Source organism: Miniopterus schreibersii (assembly GCF_964146895.1).
Source record: "Miniopterus schreibersii genome assembly, chromosome: 14".
NCBI classification, from domain to species: Eukaryota; Metazoa; Chordata; class Mammalia; order Chiroptera; family Miniopteridae; genus Miniopterus; species Miniopterus schreibersii.
The window spans coordinates 47,331,220-47,355,975 of NC_138114.1; the positions used below are offsets into that span (position 1 = coordinate 47,331,220).

Below are 24,756 nucleotides of genomic sequence, written 5' to 3' on the forward strand. Positions count from 1 at the left end.
ACATTAAGCCTTTGCTATGTCATATCAGTTTACCTACTTTTATTAAAGCAAGTTGCACAACTAAGCTCAAAGTTATGGGACAGGGATGGGCACCTTACCTACAATGAGGCCAAGTCAGGGGGGTGGGTATATAACATTACTACAGAGGAGTGAAGAATTGAGACCAGTAATTCAATCTGTCACATATATCAGAATTTACAGTGCTTATAAACAGGATGTACTTTACTGGATGCTTTACTAAGTTGGATTTATTTAATGGCTAAGGAGTGCTTAAATATTTTTCTAGGCTAAAAGTTTTTCAGTCGTACTTTATGGCATGGAATTTCTGGTTGTTTGTTTTGTATTGAGAATGCACCCAACTTGCTTTCCAAGGAAAATCTTGGCTCTATTGACAAGTACTCCCTCAGCTTCCAGCTGGAGTGACATGCTCTCTGAGGCTTGTGTCATTATTAAGCTCAGTTTTCAGTAAAAGAAGTGAGTCCCACCTTACTTAGCACAGCAGATCATTATAAGCATGTGGCTCTTCATTTAACTCACAGCTTAAAAAAGCTTCACTTCAGGTACTTGGCAAGAGGAGTCATCTTGAATGCACTTAAGCTCAACACCTTTCAAAATGCTGGCTAAGAGAGAAAGGTTTCCAAGCACTGTGTAAAGGACCTATAATCATAATGACTACTCTAGCCCAAGAGTTTTTAACCTTGAGTTACATGCCCAGGCATTCATGGTTAGGCTTTGTAAAGTACTCAAACTTCCCAGAAATTCTTTTTAAGATTTGGGAATTGGTCAGATTCTCATCAGAGTTTCGAAGTGGTACATAACCCAAAAACATTTTAAAAGCCACTCATTTGCTGTAAAATCTAATCCTGGATTAATGTATTGTCAGAGTATGGGAAATTGGATCAGAATATTTGCTCTCTTTAGTAATTGTTTTTACTAAATTATATTTGGCAACATGTCATTCATTAAAAAATATGTCAACATATAAAATCACATTCAATATATTTATATGTTTGTGTATCTTGTTTCATATTATGTATTTCATAAAAATACAATCTTATGAGACTTGTTTCTCACCTACAATATGATTTCTTTTATAGAAAGTTTAGTAGCAAGCAAGACTTATTTTATATTGAGAGATCAATCCAGACATAGTAAAACTAAAAAATAAGTGAAAAAAATTTTTTAGACTGGTGGTTCCTTCTGAAAAGAGGAGGGTGTATAGTCATAGAGGAATGCACAAATGTTTTCTTTCTTGAGCTAGGTGGTGTGCATGTGGATGCTTAGTTATTATTTAAACTTTATAACATGTATCCATTCATATCCATATTTAATTAAAAATTAAACCTAAAAAGGAAACAAAATAAATTAGGTAAAGACAATGAAAAATAACAAGGACTGATACATAGGTAAATGTATACTCTACCAAGAGACCCAGTTAATAAATAAAGGGACTTGAAATACCTCTGATTATTTTAAACATATATACATAATATGTAAATGTGTTTTTTGTGTATTTTAAACAGTGTCTGAATATTTAACCTAATTATACCATTACAGTGATAAAAGCATAAAATAATTAACATAAAGTGATTTTTACAAAAGTGATTGTTTCATCTTTGTTGATTTTTAAATACTGTTAGAACCACACAATGTACTAAAAATAATTACTAACTACAATAAATTCATTTTTTCAGCAGAAACTCTACCATGTTTCTAAAATGCATGCCTGCACTCATGTCAGACAATAACCTGAGAGATTTTTTATCATAAAGTTTAAAACCCTGCTAGTCTAAGTAGACTTTACCTGATTTAGAATCATTTATAGGAAGGATAATGTGGCCGAATCCCATTAACCCTCCTTAGCCTTTTAATCAGTATTTTCCCTAGATAGAAGTTTAGCTGTTCTTATACAACCTTTTATGATCAAAATTCAACTATTGAGTATGCTAGTCTTATAATCTACAGTGTTGGTACTTATGTGCCTAGATAATGTTTCTTGGAGTGCCATTAATATGCTATAAAATGCCATACAAAACATTGATTCTCTAAAAATAATCAGATGTACAGAATTTTTTGAGGAATAAATTTTATACAATGTGACTTGTGTATTTTTATTTTATTAAACTATAAGCAGTTGTATTTTTATGTCTAAAACTTGAGAGATGACTCTTATGCTACCTTGTCACATTGAATTGGTGTTTACAAGGTTTTTTAAGATTGTTTCTGGCCATGTTAATGAGGTATTATTTATAGAAGGTAATACTCACTCTGTTAGGTATAAGTTATATGACTTTTGAAAAATATATTCAGTCTTATAACTATTACTGCAATCAAGATAGAGAATATTTCCATCACCCCAAAAGGTTCTCTCATGACCCTTTGCTCAGTCTCCCTCCCATAACCTCCAACTCCCTCTCCAACCACTGACAACAATGCATTTCTTGTTCCTCAGTATATAGTCTTTTATATCTGGTTTATTTCACTTAGCATAATGCTTTTGAGATTCATCCATGTTGTTGCTTGTATCAATAGTTGGTTCTTTTTTATTGTTGAGCAGTATTTCATTGTTTGGCTGTGCCACGACTTATTAATTCATCAATTGATAAACATTTCGGGTGCCTCTAGTTGATGGCAATTATTATTAAAGCCTCTATAAACACATGTACAGGTTTTATGTGGGATATTTCGGGTGCCTCTAGTTGATGGCAATTATTATTAAAGCCTCTATAAACACATGTACAGGTTTTATGTGGGATATATGTCTTTATTTCTCTTTGGAAAATGCTTAGGAATGAAATTGCTGGATCATATGATAAAAGTGTAATTCTGTAAGAAACTGCCAAAGTGGCAGTTTCCAAAGTGGCTGTTTTCCTAAGAGTCCCAAGTGTCCTTGAATAATAATATTTCTGCCTGAAGAACTTCCTTTAACATTTCTTGTAGCAGATGGCTGCTGCCAGTGATTTCTCTTGGCCTTTTTTGGGGGGAGAGGGGGAGGGAGTCTAGATATTTTTGGAAGATATCTTTACTCCATGTATGTTTGGATTCACTCTTTTTTCTTTGATACTTTACTGATGTCATTCCATTGTCTTATAGCTTACAATAGTATTAAATAAGAGGTCTGATTTATTTCTTTTCCTAGTTCCTTTGTATACAAAGTGCGTATCTTTTTCTTTTGCCTTCAAGGTTCTCTCTTTGGTTTTCAACAGTTTGACTGATATGTCTAGAATTTAACCTGCTTAGAATTCTTGAGTCTGAGTTTTGATCATCCTTCATTACCTGTGAAAAAATTCTCACCCATTATCTCCTTAAATATTTTTTCTGTTCCTTTCTCCTTTCTGGGATTTCAGATGCTCATATGTTAGACTCTGATATTATATGTAGCACTTTTTACATATTGTATTCTTTTTATTTTACCCTTTTATTCCTCCTTGTGTGTCAATGTGGATAATTTTTATTGATTTGTTGTTAGGGTCATTGTTTCCTTGGCTTTGTCTAGTCAACTGATGAGTCTATTGAAAGAATTTTTCATCTGATATTTTTGTAGCATTTCCATATTACTATTTCTTAGATTCCATCCATCTGTTGAAATTCCCCACGTTTAGTTATGTTGGCCACCTTTTTCTCTAGATTCTTTGACATAGTAGGCATAGTAACCTCAAAGTCCATGTCATGTAGTTCCAGATTTCAGATGATCTGGGTCTGTTCCTATTGACTGCTTTTTCTCTTGAAAATGTTTTTTTGTTTGGTTTTGATGGGGTTGTGTGTGTGTGTGTTTTGTTTTATTTGAGTAGTTGGGTTTTGTTTTGTTTTTTGCTTACTTTGTCTTTTCAATTTTGATTAAATTTCAGTCATCTTGTATGGAATTACAGAGGCTGAGATCCATAGTATTGATACAATTATTATGAGCGGTTGGGCCAATGTAGTCAGAAGCTGGGCTGGAGCCGGGTTTTATTAGTGCTGTGAGTTCTGTCAGCTCACCGCAGCTTTGAATTCCTCTGGCTGCCGGCTGGTGTTGCCTAAGCGCGGGGCTCTAGAGGCTGGAGGGGTTGCTCAGTGTTAGTACTCCGCCTCGGCTTTCAGCCGCCCTGTGCAGGGAACCGCAGTGGCTCTCTCCCCACCCTTGCAGCTCCATGAGAGAGAACCTGCTGCTGTTTGTCGTCATCTGCGTGGTTGCATTGGATGGAGCTAAGGGACTGTTCTCTGTTCTCTGTTCTGATCGACTTCAGTCTTAGGAAGGCCCTGTGTGCCTGGGGTCCATGAAAGGAGGTGGGAGCTTTTTTCCTTCTCTCTGGCAGCTAAACTCTGCCTTGTATCTGTGAGTGGCTGTGAAGAGTTTCTTGCTTTTCCCCCAACAGGGGAAGGTCTGCTTGGTGTCAGTATGGAGTCTGGCCAGAGCCCATTCCCTGCCCCTCCCCACAGGTAGAGAGATTTTTTTCTTCTGCCCTTCTTCCAGTCCTCGAATTGGTCAGTTTCCTGTGCCCTGGGGGTGACAGGCTTTGCTGCTTTTTCTTAGTGGCTAAAGGCTTTGCTTCATAGGAGGTTTAGAGACTACGGAGAAAAGCTATTTACGCTAATGGACTATTCCACAGATGCCATTAAGAGGCTTCTAGTCAGTGGACTCTATTTTGATCATAGTTGCTTAAAATACCACAGAATATTGAAAAGCTGGATTGCAGGTAATTTTTTCATTTTCATATTTCATTTGCTGATTTTATTCCTATTTTCTGAAACTATTTCAGTAATCCTTATTGATAATTATAAAGGGTTTTGCCTTTACTCCAAAAACCTTTTTAGCTTTTGGCATTATCCTGTTATTATTTTTTATTTGTGACTGTTGAAAGTCAGTGGTACTAAGCGTTCTCTTAATTTAAAATGGAAATGTTCATGATTATTAGAAGGAACAAAACTAATATCCATGCTCAGCGATACAGCAGTGTACTTTAGATTTTAAAATCCAGGACAAACAGTACAAATTATTAACATGACTCTTGTTAGTTTGATAGACATTTTAAATGCCAAACTACCTTTTTTTTTTTTTTTAACTCTCATTTTATTTGTAAGAAGAAACTCTTCAGCCCTCAGAAAAATGACCAGGCAGGGTAAAAACTCCTTGAAAGACAGTATAGCATGGTGGTTATGAGCATGGACTCTGCAGCCAGTTTCACATCTTAGTAGTCGTGTGACTTTGGACAAGGTACTTAGACTCTTTATGCCTCAACTTCCTCATCTAAATTGAAGATGCTAATAGTACCTATCTCAAAGGCTTTTCTGAGAATTATGAGTATATATGGAAAGCACTTAGAAGAGTGCTTGCACATAGAAATGTTTTAATATATGTGTTATTTTTGTTGTTTGCTATAAGAATGGAGTCTCATCATAAAAGTCAGAAAGAGATGTTGATAAGCCAAACCAAACCAAAAATGGAAAGGCAAGGGACTAGAAAATTTTCAAAAACAAGTTAAAACATTGCAATAATTATACTGTTTCAGATGATTTATAAACATATTGCTGTCTTCCCTTAATTCAAATTTCTCAAAAGTGGTGTTTTTTTATTAACCAAATATGGACATAATATTTACTGTTTATTTTTACAAAGGTTCAGAGGTCCAAAGAGGTGACATTCTGTGGATAGCCATGGCAGGGACTCATCAGATATGGGCACTCCTGTTGGACTCTGGCCGACTACCAAAGAAAAAGTAAGTGGCAGCATCTCCTTTTGGGTCAACTGCACAACTTGGAGTTCACAGAATTCCCTTTCCCAAGTCTCCAGCCCCTCGGCACTCACTGTACTGGTCGGAGATGCTGGGATATATATACCATCATAATAGCCCAGATTCTTGGTGGCTTAAGACAGGCTTGGTTTTTGGCTCACTCACATAGGTGCACTGAGAGCACTGCTCTGCCACACAGGCTGATGCAGTAGCCACCCTCTATAGCCCTGCCAGCCATCCTGGCAGAGAGAGGGGTGGTGAGTCGCTTCTTAGCTCTCAAAGCTTCTATTCAGTAGTGACACATCACTTCTACTACATTTCATCAGCCAAAGTGAGTCTCACTGCCACACCTAACTTCAAGGAACCTGGACAAGCAACCGCACCGAGCGTCCAGAAAGAACTGGAGACATTTGGTGAGCGCTTTCCTTTAACAGGCAGTTCACATGTCCCCAGTTGTTAATCCAGGTATTTGAGTACTGGAAAGCACAGTGGTTAATAGCTCAGGTGTTGTAATCAGGCCTGAGCTTGAATCCTGGCTCTGCCATTTACTCTCTGTGTGAGCTTAGAGGAGCCACTTCAACTCTCTAAGCCTCAGCTCCCTTATTTCTATCTCCCTCTTAGGCTTGTCTGAGAATTAATAATGCGTGTGAAGAGCTCAGCCTAATGCCCGGCATATTCAGTGTAATGGTCGTAGCTTTGTTGCCACTGATGGGCATATAAAGATGAAGAGTGGTGTCTCTACAAAGTTTCTTACATCTTTTCGATAGAGCTTTTCCTCTTCTTCCTAACACCCCAGGTAGAACTGATCGTAGTCTGTGATTTCACCACACTGCTTACGTAGTTATATCACTGCCCTGGTAAGTTTGTTCTCTCTTCCCCTCCCCACCTCTTTTCCTCTGTCTCTCCTCTGTTTCTGGTTGCACTTATCTGTTAACTATTTCATCTTACTAGACTGCCTCTGAAAGGAAAGGACCCTTTCCAGTGACGTGACCAGTAACATTTTACGTGAGACGTAATTTAAACAGCAGAAAGAAATAATAGAGGTAGCCAGAATGTTCTCAGTGATGATTATGTTGGACCTAGATGGCCAAGAGTGGACTAAATTTCCAAATAAGTAGAGTGATCACTCTTCATTCTTATTAGGAAAGTGTCCACCCAGATCACACTGACCTGTATCATAATTTTAAGGATGCTTTTTCTTTGTTACTGATCTTCAAGTAATAATGACTCCTAACATTTTAGAATGTACTGTTTCTCTCCACTCTTTCTATCTCTTAAGGGAACTCCTTTTTAGATTAAGACTACTTATAGTAATTACCTTTAGTTTATTTGTTTGACATGTTATTGACATGTTCTTAGATGTGTTCCTCTAACTAGATTATTTTTACAAGTTCCTTGAGTAAGTGGCCATATTTTATACATTCCATATCCCTCCGCCTTCATCCTTGGCTCCCTACCCACCTGAGCAGTGGGAACGTAGCACCCAAAGGGTGACTAATGGTCATGTTAAAATTTCGCATGTTGTACCATATTTGGATGTGATGTGCATATAGTCCCTCATTATTTTACTTTGAGACAGCTTCTGCCCTTTCCTCAACATAAGACACCATGTTTTCTTTACATAAATTCAGAAACTCCGCAGCATAAACTCAGAAACCACGGTGTAAAACTTTCTCCGCATTACACAAGAAATCACTGCAATTATCCTTTAAGTAGAAACTTCCCTGGTGTATATAAGAAATTGATTTGTATAATTGATTAGTTCTAGCAGTGTAATCATTCTATATTTGTTTCTTAAAATGGGTGATGCTTCACGGGGTTGTCTTTCCAAGGATTCTTTCAGTTCCTCTTGCCGGTCTCTACTATGTACACAAAAACAAAACATTTTTAATGGAAATTTAAGCTTTAAACTATCAAGAGCAAGATAATCTTTTAAGTTCTCTTTCAGGACCTAATATAGCATGAAGTTAAGAAGTTAAGGTGGGATCCAGCTGTAGCTATCTCTGACCATTTTAAGAAAAAAATATATCCCATCAATCATATGATCATTATTCTTATAATTTTCACCTTGTCAGGGATTTCCTATCTGACCATTGAGAGTAGTTTCAGTCTTATGTATGTCAAAAGTAGAAAGGGGATGTCCCTACACAGTGAATAAATAATGGTTAGAAAAACTGATTTGCACTATTTAACTGAGTCAGGATCTCTAGATTTTTTTTTTTTTTACAATGCTTATCACCATTGATTGTACGCTCATTTGTTTAATAACTAAATTGGACACAATAAAACAATGTTGACTTCACCTATGAACCTGTCTTTTTCAGTGAGTTAAAAAAAGGAACCTGCCTTCGGTTTGCTGGAAGTGGAAATGAAGAGAATCGAAATAATGCATATCCTCACAAGGCAGGTTTTGCCCAACCTTCAGGTCTCTCTCTGGCCTCAGAAGATCCCTGGAGCTGTCTGTTCGTAGCTGATAGTGAGAGCAGCACGGTGAGAACCGTCTCACTGAAAGATGGAGCAGTGAAGCACCTTGTAGGAGGAGAAAGAGATCCCATGGTAATGAAGCCCCTGCTACACAGTGTGCCCAACACTCACCAGCTTGCAATTTTCTGAATTGCGAGTAGTTCATTAAATTTAGGAGAGCATGTTCTTGGCCTACCCCTAGGTTAAAGTGGGAGTCAAATAAAAGGAAATGTGAAAATAAAGAAACACAGAATCATCTAGGGAAAGTAAACTAACTGTACTTAATAATATATAAATATTAAGGCTTCAGAGAGAAAGGAAGGATAAAATATTGATTCACGAGAGAAGAGGAAAGTAAATGAGGTATTTGGCAGGATGGTGGAAAGCAGGTTGGTAGACTTGGCCCGTTCCTGTTCGTCATTATTGTCAGTAAAACTGCTAACCACCACAAATTAATACAGGTTCAAAATTCTACCATTTTTTTCTAGTCAGAATCAAATGCCCAGCACTATTTATATGAAATCAGATCTTCTCCCCTTTAATTTAAGTAGCATATACAGCCATCTTAATTTTCACTTTATATGTTAACAAAACACTGTAGAAATTTTAATACGTACTTTTTTTACTTTTAAAAAAAGAATTTATTTGCTTTTGGTGATGTTGATGGAGTGGGAATCAGTGCAAAGCTTCAGCATCCACTTGGAGTAACATGGGACAAGAAAAGGAATTTACTTTATGTGGCAGACTCTTATAATCACAAGGTGAGTCTTGACAGAATTATATAATACCTTGCTTTTCATCTGTGGCATTTAAAATGCTGAAAAATCTGTGAGCCTCCTACAATTGCCATTCTAAACTACAAAGAGGAATAACAGTCTTTGACAACTATATATAAGGCTTCTCTGTTCTTTTCTTGGTCCTGTCTTTGCAAAGGGTAGGATGGTACTCTGAGCTGGGGAAGGATCAATAAACACATTCCCAATGGCTGTGGCCAGAACTGTGAATTGCAACCCATCAAAGCTGCGTAGTAAATTCAGGAAATACAGAGAAGGCAGGTAGCACAGAAATTAATGTCATTTAACAAATGAACATTTTTGAGCTGTTATATAGTTGCAGCCCCTATTAGCAAATAATTATGTTAAAACGGAATTAAAAGCAGCATTTCATTGACTATCCAACTATTTATATTTTTTATAAAAATCTGTGGAAAATAAATATTAATATTTTGTGATGCGAGACTATAAATTTAATACAGTTGAGACAACAGGAATCATTAAGTTTAACCTAAGTAGCAAATCCTCAGCCAGTGTAGATGCTCCTTAGAAAGTCAGTTCAATTATGTCCCATTGTGAGAAAAAGAGTAACACTTTGAAATTTTTTTTTAATTTCATAAATTCATCAAGGTTACTTCCAGAGGACAAGATGTAACTGGGGACTTTACATATTTTTCAGCTCAGAATGGAGTATCTCCCCTTAGACTATAATTGGAATGTTTTGCCTTTTTCAAGAAAATATGGAAATGCCTGTTTTTTTCTTGCAATTTTTTTTTAAGAACACTAATGACAAATTCTCTGGTTTGCTTGGTACTGTGTACTATAGTTTTCTATACTACAAACATGAGCTTGAGCTTCATATATATAATTTTTTTTCTTTCTTCTTAGATTAAAGTTGTGGATCCAAAAACAAAAAACTGTACAACATTAGCAGGAACTGGAGATGCAAGTAATTTCAGTTCCACTTTTACCGAATCAACCTTTAATGAACCAGGAGGCTTGTGTATTGGAGAGAATGGCCAGTTATTATACGTAGCAGACACGAATAATCATCAGATTAAAGTGATGGATTTAGAAACAAAAACAATTTCTGTGGTAAGTAATCTTAAAGTACAAGAAGGGGACAGGCACTTTTGGTTCGTCCACCTCTAGTGGTGAAAGTGAGGCATGTAGGTAGATGGTAAGTGAATGTCTGTTTGAAGGATATCATATTATTTTTAAAGTAAAAATGCCATATGTGCCAAGAGTGAGAAAGATGCTGGAAGTTGGAAAGAATTTGATGAATTTTGAGAAAAGGAAAAAAAAAGACGGTGGCTCTGTTTTTAAAAAGGTAGGCATACTATGTGGTTGGGTTGTTTAGTTTTATTTTTAATGAATCTTAGATTAACATGTAATCTTTGTTTCCCACAGTGAGTCCATTATCAAATAGTCTTTCAGAGGCAGCTCTAGAAGCCACATTTCTCAAGACATTGAAAATGAAAGAAAAATAAGTTCTAATCAATTTTTAAAGATACACATATGGTCTCTAATAAAATTTTTAAGTTCCTCCTTGATGTATCACATCTGCCTGAAAAATGCAAGGGTTAGTTTTTTCTAAAATTCTAGGAATTTCCAAGATATGTTTTAAAATAAAAACAGATTGTCATCATAACATAAATGCCATTTCTCATAACAGGTCTAAGACAAATGACATCATACAATTGGCAGTGAAAATTACAAGAGGATGTATATTATATCCACTACATTTAAGTTAATATAGTTTTACTTTAATTTCCTTTCATCTATAAACATATTAAACAATTCTGTTTCATTCATAAGTGTTGGTAATTTTTTTTGCCAGATGAAATATATTTCTGAACCTCATTTTAGCCTGAAGTCTAAAAATAAACTCTCACTCTACAGTGGTTTTAAACTACCTGTGCTTGAACAAACAGGTTTTCTTATTTCCTAGCTCCCTGTCTCCAGCTCGGGAAATGCTATGGTAGACGGCCCTTTCCTAGTAGAAAAACAGATGACGGTACCCAAACTACCAAAATCAGCTCCAGTCATTCAGCTTTCCCCCACGGCTGCATCTCCAGGACAGACCCTGCGGTTCCAGCTGAGGTTAGACCTTCCCTCAGGAACGAAGCTCACTGAAGGAGCACCCAGTTGCTGGTTTCTAACAGCCGAAGGTATGCAAATAATCTCGCAAGTGCAAATATTCCGTAAATTCGTGACATGTAATCTAGGGATCTTTCTCATTTGTATAAGGTATTTTTACTCTAGTTGGGCAGGATTTGAGGGCAGTCGTACAAAATAGATCCAGATGTAGCCCCACTTCAGCAGTTTCCTGTAGTCTTTGAAATTCTTTTCTCTCTCTTATTAAAGACTGTGTAACTCATCCTAGCTTATCAATCATAAATGCCCCTATTTGCTCCTGGGTGAGTCCATCACCTGAGGCCAGCCTCTGTGGTCTCAGAATGACAGGTCCTCAAATGTTAGAGTAGTGAGAGGCACGGCACCTCTGTGATGAGGGGCCTAGTGGCTCAAAGAGATAAAGTGATTGTAATAAATGCTTATTATGCTGATTATGGTAAATGCTTAAGGGCATATGTTGAATTAGGTAAAAAATGGAATTTGAACCCAGTTCTGCTTGTTCTTAGTTTAGTGTCTTTTCCATTGTGCTAGTCTCTCTCAAACTAGCTCTAGGGTTTTTAGCCCAAAAATTAATTTCAGTTTTTAAAAAGACAAAGTTCAAAGCCCCACCAATTACCCATCGGGATGTTATGAGGGTTTCTAAACCTAACTCTCAGTTCCTGTATTTAACTCATCATGGTCTGTGGGTGAGCACCTGTCCACGAGTGCCCTTGGGGTGGCACTGTGCTCGGGCACTCCAACATGCAGACAGCAGAGGCGGGGGAGGGACCAGGGACGCAAGTGGGAGCAAGACCCAGAGAGTGCAGTTTCCTGGAGCAATGGTTTAAGGAGGGAGTGACCATCAGTGTCAGATGCTATTAGTAGAACTGGTAAGGTAAGGACTAAGAGCTGATCACTGACTCAGTGTTGCAGAGTTAGTTGTCCTCAGCCAGCGCTGATTCAGAGAGATGGAGGAGATGCCTGATTAGAGCAGGTTGAAGAAGAGCAGAAGGAGAAGAACGGGAGAAAGCAAATACAGATAACTCAGGGGTTTAGCTACAAAGATAAGAGGAAATAGAGCAGTTGCTAGGAGGAGGAGTGGAGTTAAGAGAATAGCAAGTTATGGACAGCAAAGATCCAGTAGAGAGTTGATGATAATGTGGTGGGGTGGGTATCCTTTAGAATGTGAGGGGGGCGGACCCAGTGCATAGCAGAAGACTGGCCTTTGGCAGGAATGTGGACACTTGCCCAGTAAGGAGAGAAGGCCCCATGTGTGACCCAGAGACCAGATGGGTAGCTGTGGAGGTAACTGCTTGTGGAAGCTCTTCTCTGATGCTTGTGTTTTCTTAGTACATCCGGAAGCAAGGCCATCAACTGAGGGAGTGAGAGGGGAGGAGGTTTTGGAGGTTTAAAGAGATGAGGATGGGAGGGTGAGTCAGTGAGGGAAATACAGTGTGGTTGCTGAATAGCTTGAGGCTACCTGTCATGAATGGAAAGCCAGACTAGTCCTTCTGGAGGCTGTTTCTTTCCAGCCAAGTTTAGCCACAGGGTGCAGGCAGTATAGGTGAGTTGACTGAGTAGTGTTAATAAGTAGGTCTGCTACTGTGGCAGGTAATTCACCATCAGCTTAGGTCTCTGGAGTCCTGATCCAGTATTAATTGTGTTTACCACTATACCTTTCAGTGATACAGTAATAGAATCTCACATATTCTCAAGAATTCTCACATATTCTCTTGAGTATGATATTTTTTAAAAATATATGCTTTCTTTTAACTGAAGTAACTTGACATGAGCTCTTTCCAGTTCATTTCTTTGGTTGTTTTATTATCTTTTGCTTTTCCAGATAGCATCTATCAAATGTTTTAGAGCTTTCAATTGCTGTTTATTTTATTTCAATATAATAGTATCAAAACTTGACTTACCAGTTATTAAGCCTGAAGCAGCATTTTCTTCCTTAAAGATGCCAGATGTAGAATTTATGCTCCATTACTTGCTTACTACAGGAAAATGGATTCCAAAGCCATATTTTAAAAGTATGCCATTCAAGTAGAAGAATAAAACATTGGAAGATATATAATTGAATAAAAATGAATTACAGAATCCAGGCAGAGCCTTTGTCCTCACTGATAAATATTTGTGATCTGTTCACCTACAAATGCTTCCTGTTTGAGCCTCTTCTCAATGTATTCAGTTTCTGTAAATTATGTAAAGATTTGAATGTGTGTTTCATTCAGTGTGAACTTATTTACAGTGAGGAATCAGTGTCCTGCCTGCCTTACAGCAGTGCTCTCCAGCATCTCTAACCGACTGGACTAATTTGAAAGTAAAATATTAGTCGTCTAGAACTAAACTCTGACTTCTTGATCTCTCGTGATCTTCCTCCGTCCTAGTCTCCCACGCTCTTTCACATGTTCTCACTCAATCTTCCATTTCCTCCCTGACCGTCCTCCCTCGTACCCTCTTACACACTTTTCTTGTGTACGTTACCCAGATCCAGGCTCTATGCCTTCTTACCTTGGTGCTTTCTCAGGGCAACAGCAACTGTCCTGCAACAACCCACCTGGTGTCCACACCGAGAGAGCAGAGAGAACTTAGTAGGCCAGCCAGGAAGAGCTGCTGGGTTAGTGCTTGGGAGTCTGGCTCTGGGGTTACTGAGCCTGTGAGGAAGCCACCCCTACTCCCCCCACAGAAGAGGGCCAAGCCATGAAGCTTCAGGAGAGTGTTTGGAGCTCTCTTTGTGTACAGAAGAGTACTCAGACCCTGACCATTTCTCATTCCTCCGTAGGTTCAGGCAGGCTCTCAATGGCCAGTTCAGCTGCTCTGCCCATGTCCATTAGTCTGGACACATTGCACCAATTGGAGATCACTGTTAATTTAACTTCTGTGGGAAATTATAGAGCAGTGTGTTGATTTTTAAAATAGGATATTGACACATTAGCATGCTTACTATAACTCTACTCTGTCAAACACACAAATTAATGTTGAGTCATTGGAATATAAATATGGGTAGTGTTAAAGGAAAGTGAAGTAGTCTATAGAGCCAGTTCTTAGCTTTATCACTTGTCAAAGATATCGGTTCCATTATATTGTATAGAACCAAATAAGGCTTCAGGCAAGAATCCCAATAATTTAAGATTTTTGAAAATTATTTTATAGGGTACATTTGTACAACTATGCTTAAAGGACATCTGTCCTCCTTGGCCAGTTATCTAGAGACAGAATCACTTATTTTTAACTAAATTTTGGTCTGTATAATCTTAAAGTTTTCAGCATATGTGAAGGTTTTAAGCAAAAAAAAAAAAAAAAAACCACCCAGCATAAAAGCACTACTAGCATATTATAACTTTACAGATTCCATGTATGATGTAGGTGAAAGATATCTAAAGAAATATTTTTGTTTTATTTGTAGACTTAGACATTAAAATAGCCCAGTTTACATTGTTGTTTGATTTAAAATAAAAGAAGTTCCTCACCAACCTGCTGTTTAGCAAAATCAAACATTCAATAAAACGTATACTTACTTAGTCCAGAAATAAAGAAGGCCAAAGAATTTTAAAGATACTTTTAAAATAATTGTTTAAAAGTTCCTGCATAAAAGCTCTGGATTTAACTGTTTGTTTAGATTCTCACCTTTCACCTTCTCCTTACTCTTTTTATTTGACATGTTTTTCTCAAATTTGATTTCCGTCAACAGAATATTAGACTCAGTCAACTAAAAGAGAGATGGAACCCAAGAGAGAGTCAGGTGCTCTGAGCTCTGGCTCATCCTGAGGTCAAAAGAAAGAGACAGGAAAGCTAAAGAATAGGCCTAGAATCTCATCACTACTCAGTAGGTGGTTCGGTTTTTGCACAGATGGCCCGAGCCATTGATAAGTCATTAGGTTATGCTCAGTGGGTTCATTTAAGATGGCAGGAAAGCAGGTCCTGCACTTTCCAGAGGCTGGCTCTGGGTATCTTCTAACCCCCTCTAAAGCTGAATGTCTCTAAGCACATGCTTCCTCAGTATGATGCATGTGTTCCTTCTGACAGAAGGCACTAGATGAATAAAGACATTTCAAATGTTTCAATACTAGAAGGTTAAAGTTTTTAGTCATTTCCTAGGTTTTTGTTATGTAGATAATCTATATATTTAAGACTCTTGGAAGAGTTTTATGTAGTAAAGAGGTAGACAAAAATCTCTTAATTTTTACATTAGAATTATATATGTAGTGTTACTTATTTCTAAGAAATCAGTGTTATTTTTTTATTATTAATTTTGGATAGTCAATAATTTATCGTAATCTTAATTTACAAGTCACTGCAGAATCAGACATACATTTGTATTCCCTAGATTGTTCTATAGTTTTCATATTATATTCCTGAATACTTTTTATCTTTCTTATACAGGCTTAATGATTTACCTTTTTACTTTTTAGGCAATGAATGGCTCCTTCAAGGACAGGTGCCATCTGGAGAAATAGAGAGCATCTCCAACCAACCAGCCATCTCACTGCAGATTCCGGGGGATTGCTTGTCACCTGAAGCCGTTGTATCTATCAGCGTGTTTCTCTATTACTGTGGCACAGACAGCAGTGCCTGTCTGATGAAGGGCCTCTTGTTCAGGCAGCCTTTGCAGATTAGCAATGCACAGCAGGGACGCGTAGCTCCGGTGGAGCTCAAGTACGTGTTCTAGCAGCTGCCCAGCGACCGGCCGGCTCCACGGCTGCCTGTTCTCCCGCCTCCGTCACTGTAACTTAGGACAAGAAGCTTTGCTCCTGCCTCTGGATACCAAGAAACCCACTGCTCAGTTCTAGCAACTGATACGAAAGTACAACTATGCTTCTTATTTAATTATTTATTATAAACAAATTCCTTCATTCTGGCTGTGTACCAGCGAAGTCATTGACCATCATCCGAACTACGATGTTGTAACCTATGCTGCTATTTGGCACACAACTTAAGTCCACACCTACAGAATATCATGAGATAATTTGCAGTGATTACTGATAACAGTAATGATACCAAGTGTTTTAACTAACTTTTTCTACCTTTATTAATAGCAAGCATCACGTTTAAATGTGTAAATTTCCCAGTAACTTTAGAGAGAACCTGAGTCCACATGTTGGTATAAGGACACCTGATATTCAAGGCACAAGGTCTGTTCTAAGCCTCTCCCTCCCCCAGAAGTCTTTCCTCACAGTAGAAGCTTAAAGAGTACCTGAGGGTAAATGTGTCCTTTGTTCTCTTCTGCAGTTTTCTCAGTTGAGATAAGTTGAAAAGAGAATTTCTATTTTTATTATGTTATTTGCTCTTCTAACTTGCCGTTATTAATGCCTTATAACTCCATACAGGAAAGTCTCTAAGGACATACAGACTCACTCCCTTAACTGTTTTCTGAATGAACAGCCTGCCAGACAATGCACGGTCATCAGAAATAGGACTTTCAAGAAGAAAAGGGACTTAGGGACACATTACTGTGATACTGTCGAGTGCTAAAGACTTGTGGCAGCTGAATCTGGTGTGAATGGGTATGTATGTGTTAGAAATCCACATTTTACTTGTGAGCATTAAATGCAGATTTGTCCGGTTTTGGTATTTTCAGTTCCCATATTCAGAACTTAGATTACGATCATTTCTTGTGATGTTTTTTAAAATCACTTTTAAGCCTTCACAGTGAAAATTTCAGTGTGATGCACTTTCATGCTGTTAATATGTATAGTCTATCCTAGTATGTTACTCTTTCAAATATTAAGGCTGAAACATACAAGGATTTGATAACACTTGGGTTTTTTAAAACCCCAAAAGATATTGAAAATTTTTTTAATCATGATTTCTTTTTATAACTATTTAAAAGCCTATTCTTGTTTTTACTAAAACTGATTCAACATGTTTGTGATTTAATCAGAGCGCAAGGTATTTTTAAATCAGGTGAACCATACTCAATATTTATAGACAGTATGTCATATGCCTTTCCCCATTCAAAAACAGTGCTGAATTTGGAGTATAATCTTTTAAGCACCATCACCTACCTATTTTTCTTATATTTTTTTGAAATATAGTTTTGAACATACTACCTCTTCTTTATTCAGGTTACTAAGTCTCTGCAATAACAAAACACACAGATCATGACTTTGACTTAATCTGTAACCTGCTAAAGCTATTAAAAGAGAGGTAGAAATGTGAAGAATTCTGTGTAAAATTATATGTAATTACCTCATAAACCTTTTCTCTCCAGAAATGTAAGGAATTTTGTCTAAAATTATATGTAATTACCTCATAAACTTTTTCTCTCCAAAAAAAAAAAAAAGTGTTCTGTAATAAAAGAATAGGCTATAGCCATTTTCAATATCATTTGATTATTGAACTTCTCATTGCCAGTTGGATAGGATGAGAATATTTTGGCTTTATCTTTTCCTATTTAAGAACATAAATAGTTTCACTCTCTAAAAACAGTTTCACTCTCTAAAAGAAGTTTATATCATTTTAACCTAATTCAGATATATCTGCTAATTAATTTTTTAGTGTTATACACAGACATATAGTATGCATTTTCATGTACATTAAAAATCCAAAAGTATTTCTTAGACTCTCTCAGTGTTCGCTTGTCTGGACAGTGTTTCAGGTTAGTATTTCTTCACTTTCATTGTGCAGTCTCAATGAACATTCTTATTCTTACCCAGCCACCAGTCTGCATTGTTTTTTACATTCAAAATATTATTTATATAATTAGTATGATTTTTTTGTAAATCATACAAAAGCAATATAAATAGGTTCCTGGAATTTATGACTAACACAAACCTCTTACATGAGAGGAAGTGTGAGAAAGTTTACTTAAAAATGTCTTGACCCTTGTCTGCCTCTGTTTCCTATAGGAACGTCTGTATATTTTTAACTTTTGCTTTTCTTCCTGCATAGATGATGATATCCCACGATAGTGGTGTAAGCACCTTAATCACAGTGCCCGGGGTGTGGCATTGCAAACACTTTGACATAATACCTGGAATCTTTACCCTAAATTATTCTACTGATCTGTCACTATTTATATCATTTCACAAACGGTAGAGTTTTTTTTCTGCATTTACACTCTGGATTGATATGATCTCTGAAAAGAATTTTGAACATGCTGTCTCAAGCAAATATTTAACAACTATTCACAAGGGAAAACTTTATAGTTTAATCACCCATAAGTGTAACTTTGGCAAAGTTCAGAGCCTAAGAAACCAGTTTTCTCCTTAACTGTTCAAATAATATGTTTAGTTACAGTATTATCAAGCCTGGAGAAAGTTATAAATCTTACAGCTAATGAAAGGGTCTAATATATGTGGGTGAGTGTATGTGTGTATACATCACAGATACAAAGGTCAACTCAAGAGTTTCTCACAGAAGTTTCTCTCATGCCCAATATGTTTTTGAGCTCTAATACCACTGAAACAAGTTACTCTCTGCTTGTTTCTCCATAGTTAAAAAATTTGGGAAGATATAATGCTATCTGTAATACAATAATTTTCTGCTTGCACAAAATTTACCATTAGTTCATATCCACCAACTTAAAAAAAGTTCAGTCCAGCCACTGTATTTGGCATCATGTTTAAGAATCATCATCAAAAGTCAACTAAATGCCATAGTTCACAGCTGCATAAAAATATATGCAGAGGGACTGTGAGTGGTGGTTCTCCTGAATGGTGGAATACTTCTTGTACTCTACTTTTCAGTGAGCAATGTGTTGTTAAACAAAACTGGAAATGTGTTTTAAAGATTTTAAATAAGCTGAATAGTAAGCGCTTATTATGTAACAGCTTTTCTGAAGTCACTTATTACCAAAGATCAAAACACAGTTTGGAGCTCTTGGATCTGCCAGTTCTAAGTATGTGACTCAGTGAAGACAGAGGTGATAGGACTTTTTCTGCTGGTGTTTCTGTTGTGTGGCGGGATGTAGTGGTTAAGAGCAGGGACTCTGCAGTCGCAGTCACTTGGATTTAACCCTATAAAATGGGGCTACTGTAAGGACTCGGTGAAATTGTGTTTGTAAAGCATTTAGTAATTAATGAAACTGCTAATGATTGACTTAGTTAATAATTTATGACCACAAACACCTGGCTTGACATTATCTCTGCAACTAGTTTCTGAAGCAAACTATTTCTCTACCAACTATTGATATGTTAATATTCTCCATAGAGGTGGGATTCAAGATGAGAAATAGTTTTATAATAAAGCATACTACTATTTTATAAACAATATTCTAGTTATAAAGAAACACCTGAAGTTTTATTTTTAAAAATTTAAAGACCTTCTAGGACTACAAGTCATAAACTTCCTTTGAGAGTGTCTAGACATACTCTCCCCAGACCATATTCTTGTAACATACTCTGACAGTGCTTTGCAGAATCTTCAAAGTAGCTTCCTGCATTTTGCCTCATTTGAGCTTCAGGGTAACCTAGAGAGTCAGACAAGGAGCTGTTATGTCCATTTTGCAGAATAGGAAACGGCTTTAGAATGTCAGTGGCATATCGAGGTCAGAGCTCCCAGAATAGCGCCTGATGCCACTGCAGTGCCTGGCAGGAGCAGCTGCTCGGCCAGTGTTTGTGAATGACTTGAAGGGTAGTGAGTGTTGGATCTTTTATCTGAGCACAGGTCTCCTAATTCCTAGAGCTACTCCTTGATGCAGAATGAGAACAAACTGAGAAACTAAGAGGACTTCCTTTTACGAGCGCTTTCTTAAGCCTTCAGGGTATTAAAGTAATGAGGATAATAGCTACATTTACTGGGTGCTTACCGTGTGCCTGGCATTTTTCTAAGTGCTTTATGTGTATTAACTCATTTAATTTTCACAACCACCTTATGAGGGAGGTACTGTTTTTTCTTACTTCCCTGATGAGGAAACTGAGACACAGTTACAAGATAGATCCCACATTTAGGAAGAGGCTGATCCTGCTGAGTCTGCTCACCTACCATGCTGTATTGCCTCTCAAAGGAGTTTGCTTAAAAATTTCAAGTCTTTCATAGTTATATGTAGTAACTAATCAACCCAAAGAACCCAAAAAGCCTAGTGATAATGGTTTTGAAATTTAAATTAAATCCACTTAATTATATGAGCTTTTTGGATTTTTCATTAAACACTCTTATCCTTCTTGGTTTGGAACAATCTGTATAATTGTGGTTCCCCAAAAGATTTTCTGTACCATTCTTTTTTAAATTCAGATGTTATCCGGAGATTTTCTTGGCAGATGGTTGTATTAAAGAATTAAATAGCATTTCAGTGCTCCAACAATGTTATTTTAATTGGTCTTCCAAAGGTAATTTTAAGACCTTATGATAAAGTTTAACTGAATTCTTAGCACAGAACCATCTCAAACCCAAAAAACTCATTTATTTTTAAGAAAATTTGGTTTTAATAAGCAAAGTGAGCTCTAGAAACAATATTTGGCCAATCTGTTCACACACACCAGGCCTCTGCTTGCTTCGTAACTAACACTGTGGTATGTAGACACCCCACCCTCCCCAACAGTGACTCAAATCTATGCAATTCCATTACAGTCAAGTTTTCCCCAGGTCAGCCTATCATTCCAGCTTTAGGTGCGATTAAAAGGAATGAAACAAAATGCCACATACCACTGACTGTGACTCATGATCACCCAGGTACAAAAATATAAACGTCTTTTCATTGTCAGTTCACTAACTTAAATTAACTAATATTAGAATTTGTTAATTTTGTTATAAAATCTTATTTCTGAAATCCATAAGGAATTGTACGTCAGCTTAAAAGGATGTCATACTTCAGAAGTAGAATTTCCCCTTTCACTGTTAGTCACCAAGATGCCTCCTTTTCTTCCTGTGGTGCACACATAGTGTAAATAAAGAGTTCGCACTCACCCCAAGTCACTGTCTTGTCCTAAATAATTAAAACTTTGCTTTTCCCACTTCCTTCCAACAGGCTAGTGTAAACAATGGTGTTAAAAGTTAGAGGCAGACTCATCTGCCTGTGTGTAACCCTCGCCCAGCAGGCCTGGCGGCTCTGGATCTGACCTCAGACCCCAGTGCCTGGGCGGGCGGCAGCCGGCAGCCTCTCTGGGCACCTCTCCCCTGGCTGATCCGGTTTAACCCTTCAGAGCTGGAGCTGGAAAGGGAGAACCCTAGATACCTGTTGAGTGTTTGCCTAGTCACAGGTATTCATCGTCTGGTGTGTCCCTCTTTGCTGGCATGTCGCTCTCAAGTGTACGTACCAAAGGGCGTTCCATTCTCTTGAAAGCTCCACACCAAATAAAAAAATCGCAAGTATTTGCAAGTCCACCCGCCAGCCTGCAGCAGCCGCACACCCGCAGCCCTCGCCCGCAGCGCCGAGGGCTACACCGCGGGCTCAGCATTTCTGTGACCCGCCTGCCAGGGCGCCGCCCATTCCTTTCTCTAAGCAGCAGCTCACAGGCCGGGAGTTGGTCAGTAATACACAGTTCAGCAAAGTTGTCAGGGGTTTTTAATGTGGAAAAGTTAAAACTGAGTTAGACGGGCAAACAGTGGACTACCTTTTGCTTTTAATATACTTCATTACATATTTACATTGGAAATAAAGCAAGAAGAGACCTCATAATGCTGAGGAGTAGAGGAAAAACTTAGCTCTCTGATTTAAATATGCCCAGTTTAAACAGTATTTTTCTGATTCATTCTTTAGTGTGTTCTGCTCATGAAAAATATTAAAGTATATGGGGGAAAACATGAGTTGATCAGTTGGTGATGGAGAGGAAAATAGAACGTCCCTCTCTGAAAACAGGACTCTGTCATTTCACTGTCTTCTGTTTTTAGAATTTGTAGTCATGATTCTTAGTCCCATCAGGAATTCATTTATTCATTCTGAGCCTGTACGTTGCGTCCATTATTGTGTTCATTACAGTATTCAGAACGCTAACAAATATTTGTATAGAGTTGAAATGTTTTGTTCACCCATGCGTCTGACAGTCATCACCCAAGTTCACCCGCAAAAAAGGAGACAGCCACTTCCTCTCCACACGTTAGGCTTCTCTCTCCGATAGTGGCGGAGGAAGTTCCGCTGAGAATTGGTTACACAAGTCACAGGTACAGCACAATGGTTTTGCGGTGGTCACTTTTTTTCCTAGAATTCCTGATATCCCAGTTTTCAAAGGAAAAGTGCCCTGTGTGACTTTGAACTTACTTTCTCTGTTTTGAGGTATGCCTTCCTAATTATGTTTTAGGTAGGTTAATATAAAAATTTTAAATTCAGTTAGGGCCCATTGATTCCAGTTTAGAAATGTTTTAATTACTGTCATTACTTTACATGTGGATTATGGGCAAATCAGAGTTTTCTGTGTGGCTGATATATATATAATTACTTTGAAATCGTAACAGTCCATAACATCTGTCAAATTTTAAAGACAAATACATCTCTTCTCTGTGTTGATCAGGCTGTGGTTTCAGTTCTGAGAATAGGGTTGGTCTGCTGTGCTGACTTCGTGCCTGTCATTCCAAAAGTTTGATTGTCCTTTCTCTCTCCTCCAAAGATGAAAAAAATGCAGTGGAAATCCAATTTACAAGGGCCCATATCGATATTTCTAGACATGGTCTAGTTCTAAAAGAATTTACTTGGTTTGCATTTTTTAAGTGTTTCCTGTAGCCAGATTAATATATTTTTATACAGCTCTGTATTTCTACATTTATTTCTAGACTATTCTCAGTGACTTTAAGTGCGTGTGTTAAGAGAAGATGTTTGGAATGCGTGCGCGGTGGCCTTCGTTGCCGAGTCAGGAGTGTAAACCGTGGTTACTGAAAGCAAGGACGTGCTGTGCTGTACACTGAAACCCAGTAACTGTTTCTAAAGCTTTGTATATTTTTTTTCATGAAACAGATTAAATATTTTCTCTCTAAAGCTGTGTTTCTGTTTTTCCGTATGCTTTTTAAGTATGAGATAATTTTACTATTTAGAAACCTGGGAGTCATGATTTCTTATTTGAACTTTTGTGAAAATGAGCATAACACTTAGTTTAAAAAAAAAGGTCTGCAAGCAAATAATTCAAAGTAAAATGCAATCGTAATCACAGTAGGTTTTTCTAAATACATTTGGAAAAGGTGTTCTTTTCAGTAAATGGTATTGGGAACATTTGAAAAGGAAAAATAGAGCTCCATTTAACACTATACACAGAATTTGGCAGGAATTAATGAGAACATGAAAAATAAAGTGCTGGAAGAAATAAAGGAGCATTAGTGGTGGGGGTGGGGATCTAAGAAACTATGAGCTCAGATACAGAGACTAGATTGGTGGTTGGGGGGTGCACAAGGTGGGGGAAGAGGGTCAAAGGTACCAACTTCCAGTTTAAAAAACCCCACCGCTATCCGTGTGCAGATTTTATACACACACACACACACACACTAAGACATACATAGCTGGGTTTTGCTTTGCACAGTAAAACCATAAAAATGACCGTGCAGCTGAAACTGCAAAGGAATCTTAACCAATGGGGAAAATAGGATTATTATTACTGTACCATGACCTTTAAAAATGTTTAAAATATTAAAAACTGTCAATTATAAATGAATGGAAAGTGAAAAAATAAACACTTAGTACACTGTAATTTAAAAATTAGATACTGAGAAAGTTTTTACGTCTTGTAAGAAAACTGATTTATCAAGAGTATTTGAACAATGCTTACTTTCCTCTCGTCATAAAATTTATGGTACAGAGCGAGTGTCTTTTCTCTGCCTGGCAAATTGTCATATTCTAAGTTTGGAGCAGCTAACACTTCAACCTTTGTGCTTTCCGTGCCAGGCTGTACTTCCAAGAGTTCCCTTAATGTTAGGTTTTCTGCCAGACTCACTTTCTCTGGGACACCTCCCCCTTTTCATCACGGCCACGTTGCTGGTGGATGTCCCGAGGTTCATCCTCCCTGCGTCTCTGGTTGCATGACTAGAGTCTATCAGACACTCCCATGGGCAGCTATTGTCTCTGTAACCATTTGCATTCAACTCAAATTTCCCTTCTAGTGTTTTCACTTCATTTCTTTGCTATATTTTTGCCTTGTAGGCCAATTTCTCCTCCTTTGAATATCTACTTTTGTAAAATTGCCACATGGCTGTCACTAGGACATGAGAAGGCAACACAGCTACACAGTTTGTACTAACATGCACAGTGACCAGTCACCAGCAGACTTTGAAAGAAGCGACATTACTGGTCGCTGATCTTGGGACACACCTGTTACTACACAGCAATTTGTGGACCAAAGAGCTAACAGTGAAGTTTGTACTTGGGTAATTGCTTCTAAGTTAATATCCCGTGGCCCCTGAACTTGGAATTGTGTTGATTTAAACTGTAGTAAATGAATGTGTGCACGAAATAGAAAAGCAGACGCCTAATAACTACATAGAGTTGAATACCGGATAGGGAGGGACTAGAGTTTATTTACCATATATATTGTATTGTTGGACTTTCACAAATGAATATTGTGAAATTTTTTTTTTTTGAGCAAACTAAAGTGGGAAAAAGATTTCTTTTTCCCAGTGGCATTGCTTGCTTTGTGTGCATCCCAGAAACAGTAACCAGAAGAGTACCGAGAAGCAGTGTTGAATAAATGAATGTTTTTTGGGAGATCGTGGGATGGTTCTCTTAGACTATGTGAAGAGCCTTCACATAAAATGGGAGTAAATTTGTCACGCAGCATAGCGTCATATCCAAAGCACCCATTTGTGCCAGCTGCCCCGACACTGTCACTAACGGA

The 24,756-nt window shown here is 37.6% G+C and overlaps 1 protein-coding gene across 3 annotated transcripts in view; it reads left to right on the top strand.

The window, feature by feature from the left end:
- NHLRC2 (NHL repeat containing 2) overlaps positions 1-22,910 on the top strand; it is a 41,640-nt gene extending 18,730 nt beyond the window's left edge. The window contains exons 6-13 of one of the 3 annotated variants that reach the window (XR_014000236.1): positions 5,597-5,696; positions 8,036-8,267; positions 8,813-8,935; positions 9,836-10,042; positions 10,899-11,118; positions 15,478-16,265; positions 16,393-16,569; positions 22,712-22,910. Coding sequence is in view for 1 of the 3 variants with exons in the window: in XM_081157644.1 (XP_081013770.1) it covers positions 5,597-5,696; positions 8,036-8,267; positions 8,813-8,935; positions 9,836-10,042; positions 10,899-11,118; positions 15,478-15,734 (1,139 nt within the window). In the remaining 2 variants the exon portion in view is untranslated. Of the gene's footprint in view, positions 1-5,596; positions 5,697-8,035; positions 8,268-8,812; positions 8,936-9,835; positions 10,043-10,898; positions 11,119-15,477; positions 17,388-22,711 lie in introns of those variants that run through there. The other 2 variants (XR_014000235.1, XM_081157644.1) reach the window with 2 other exon arrangements.
- Positions 22,911-24,756: the final 1,846 nt, after the last annotated feature.